Below are 2,213 nucleotides of genomic sequence, written 5' to 3' on the forward strand. Positions count from 1 at the left end.
GGTCCTCCTGTGAATAACTAATGAACAGAAAACAAAGAATAGGCATAAATTAAAATTTATCACAACGGAGCAATGTAACCAGTGAGTTCTCCTATTGTTCTTTTCTAGGACCAGTGCTTTTTGCTATAATTATAAATGATGTGGAATTGAGTGTGACTAAGTTTGCTGATGACACTAAATTGTATAAATGGTATAAACAATAAATGACTCTGCACATTAGGAAGTGGGCATCAAAATGGCAGAGGTGAACAAGTGTACAATGATTCAGGTTAGGGCCAATAATCCTGACTACTCTTCCAACTAATGGGATCATATTTAGTAGGGATTGATGAGGAAAGGAATCTTGAAGAATGGTAAACAGTTCAATGAAGGTTTTGACGCAGAGTGTATGGACTGTAGAAAAGACCAAGAGCATGTTATTTAATCTTTAGCTTTGGGTTATTAATGAATGCTTCTAGCATCTAGTGCAGACATGTCAAACACAAGGCCCGGGGGCCAGATCTGGCCCGCGAAGTGGTTTCATGCGGCCCGCGAAGCCATCCTGGAAACAGTGTGGGAACAGCCCCCACTGCCTTGGCCCCTGCCCAGAGACCCTCCTCCTGCCAAAGACCCTCAGATCTGTCCCACTCCTGCCCAGGCCCCCATAGGCACCCTTGATGCGAACGATGTAGAGCTGGCCATGCCCACCCAGTAGGCCATAAGCACTCTAGCCAAGCCCACCCAGTAGGCCACACCCACCCAGGCCACACCCACCCGGCCCCGTGAGAGCAACTGCAGTGCTGTTGCGGCCCTCAATGAAATTGAGTTTGACACCCCTGATCTAGTGAGTAGTCTGAATCAAAGTTGGCAAACCCTAGACCTTCAATTTATGATCTACAGCTGTGATGTTTCAAATTTCAGAGATGGGAATATAGTGGCAGGTTTTCAATTAATAATCCACCCAAAAGAAATCAAAGAACTATACTTGGATACAGTTCTGAAAAAGCTTGTATATATACTTATTTAAATTCAGATTTGCTACTCACCCCACTCCCTCTGAGCAGGGCCAGAATGTTTTTCTAAAATATCTCAAGAATATTTTCCCCTATCCCCACCTGCACTGTGTGGAGGAGTAACTTTTGAATAAATCAAGCATGTTTAAAAGTAAGAGCCATGGAGTTTTAATGGGATTGTAAATCTGTACTTATAAAGGAAACAACTCCTTCTAAGCTAGTGGGACAATTTTTTTTTTCCCCAAAATCATTTTCCAAGACCCCAACTTTCTATCTTTCTTTCTCCCGAAAGGAAAACAAAAAATGAACTGGACAACGCATTCGTTCCAAAAAGGAACTCACAAATTACAGGAGGAAAAAAAGGCGAGGTAGAACTAGGACAGGGGTAGGCAACCTCGGCTCTTTTATGACTCATGGACTTCAACTCCCAGAATTCCTGAGCCAGCTTGGCTGGCTCAGGAATTCTGGGAGTTGAAGTCCCTGAGTCATAAAAGAGCCGAGGTTGCCTACCCCTGAACTAGGATATTGGCAGAACTTAATATGCATAAAATAGCCGGTTTGGAGGGTTATCCCTGAAGGAGGCGGGGGGGGGGGCGGGGAAATAGTCATCAGCCGGCATGCATTTTTCAAAAGAACCACAGAGGCTGCTGAGCGCTGCAGAAAAGAGTGCGCTTCTTGTCCCTGGTTGGCTAATTTCAAGCCCCCGACTGCACCAATCGGCAGGGTCGTGTTGCCCACGTGACCACCAAGCGCGAGTTTAAATTTAAACGGGCGATTGTATATAGGACATCGGAGTGTCGGTTGTGTCGTTTCTGCGGGCGAATCTTTTCCTTGCAAGGTAAGCGGGAGGGTAAGCGCCGTGAAATGGTCGGAGGGGTGCAGCTGTTTAAAAAATACTGAGCAAAAGCAAGTTTAATTTGGAAGTAGTGGAAGGGCTAGTTTTCCATTTTGTTGGGCGCCGGATAGTCGTCGATTCCAGCTGAAGAAGTGAAGCTGGAAAAGGACTCTTGCTTTTTTTTTTGGGGGGGGGGAGGGGCAGTGGTTGGGGTTTGATTGGTTATGATTTGAGTTTTCTGAAGACAGACATCCTTCTCGCTCCTGTGACGCCTGCTTAGTTTCATTAAAGCATATAACAGCTTGAGACATCTTTTAGTGCAACTTCTGGTTGAAAGTTTTCTTGCATATTCTGCAATCTTTCCAAAAGAAACCCAGAAAGCATAT

The 2,213-nt window shown here is 45.0% G+C and overlaps 1 protein-coding gene across 1 annotated transcript in view; it reads left to right on the plus strand.

Moving 5' to 3' along the window:
* Nucleotides 1-235: 235 nt before the first annotated feature.
* Nucleotides 236-2,213, plus strand: part of CKAP2 (cytoskeleton associated protein 2) — a gene marked incomplete at both ends in the record, with an annotated part of 12,101 nt that continues 10,123 nt past the window's right edge. The window contains one exon of the mRNA XM_081344088.1: nucleotides 236-268. Within this exon, the coding sequence (XP_081200214.1) occupies nucleotides 236-268 (33 nt within the window). The remainder of the gene's footprint in view (nucleotides 269-2,213) is intronic.

Source organism: Vipera berus (genome assembly GCF_964194415.1).
Source record: "Vipera berus genome assembly, chromosome: 1".
In the NCBI taxonomy this organism is placed as follows: Eukaryota; Metazoa; Chordata; class Lepidosauria; order Squamata; family Viperidae; genus Vipera; species Vipera berus.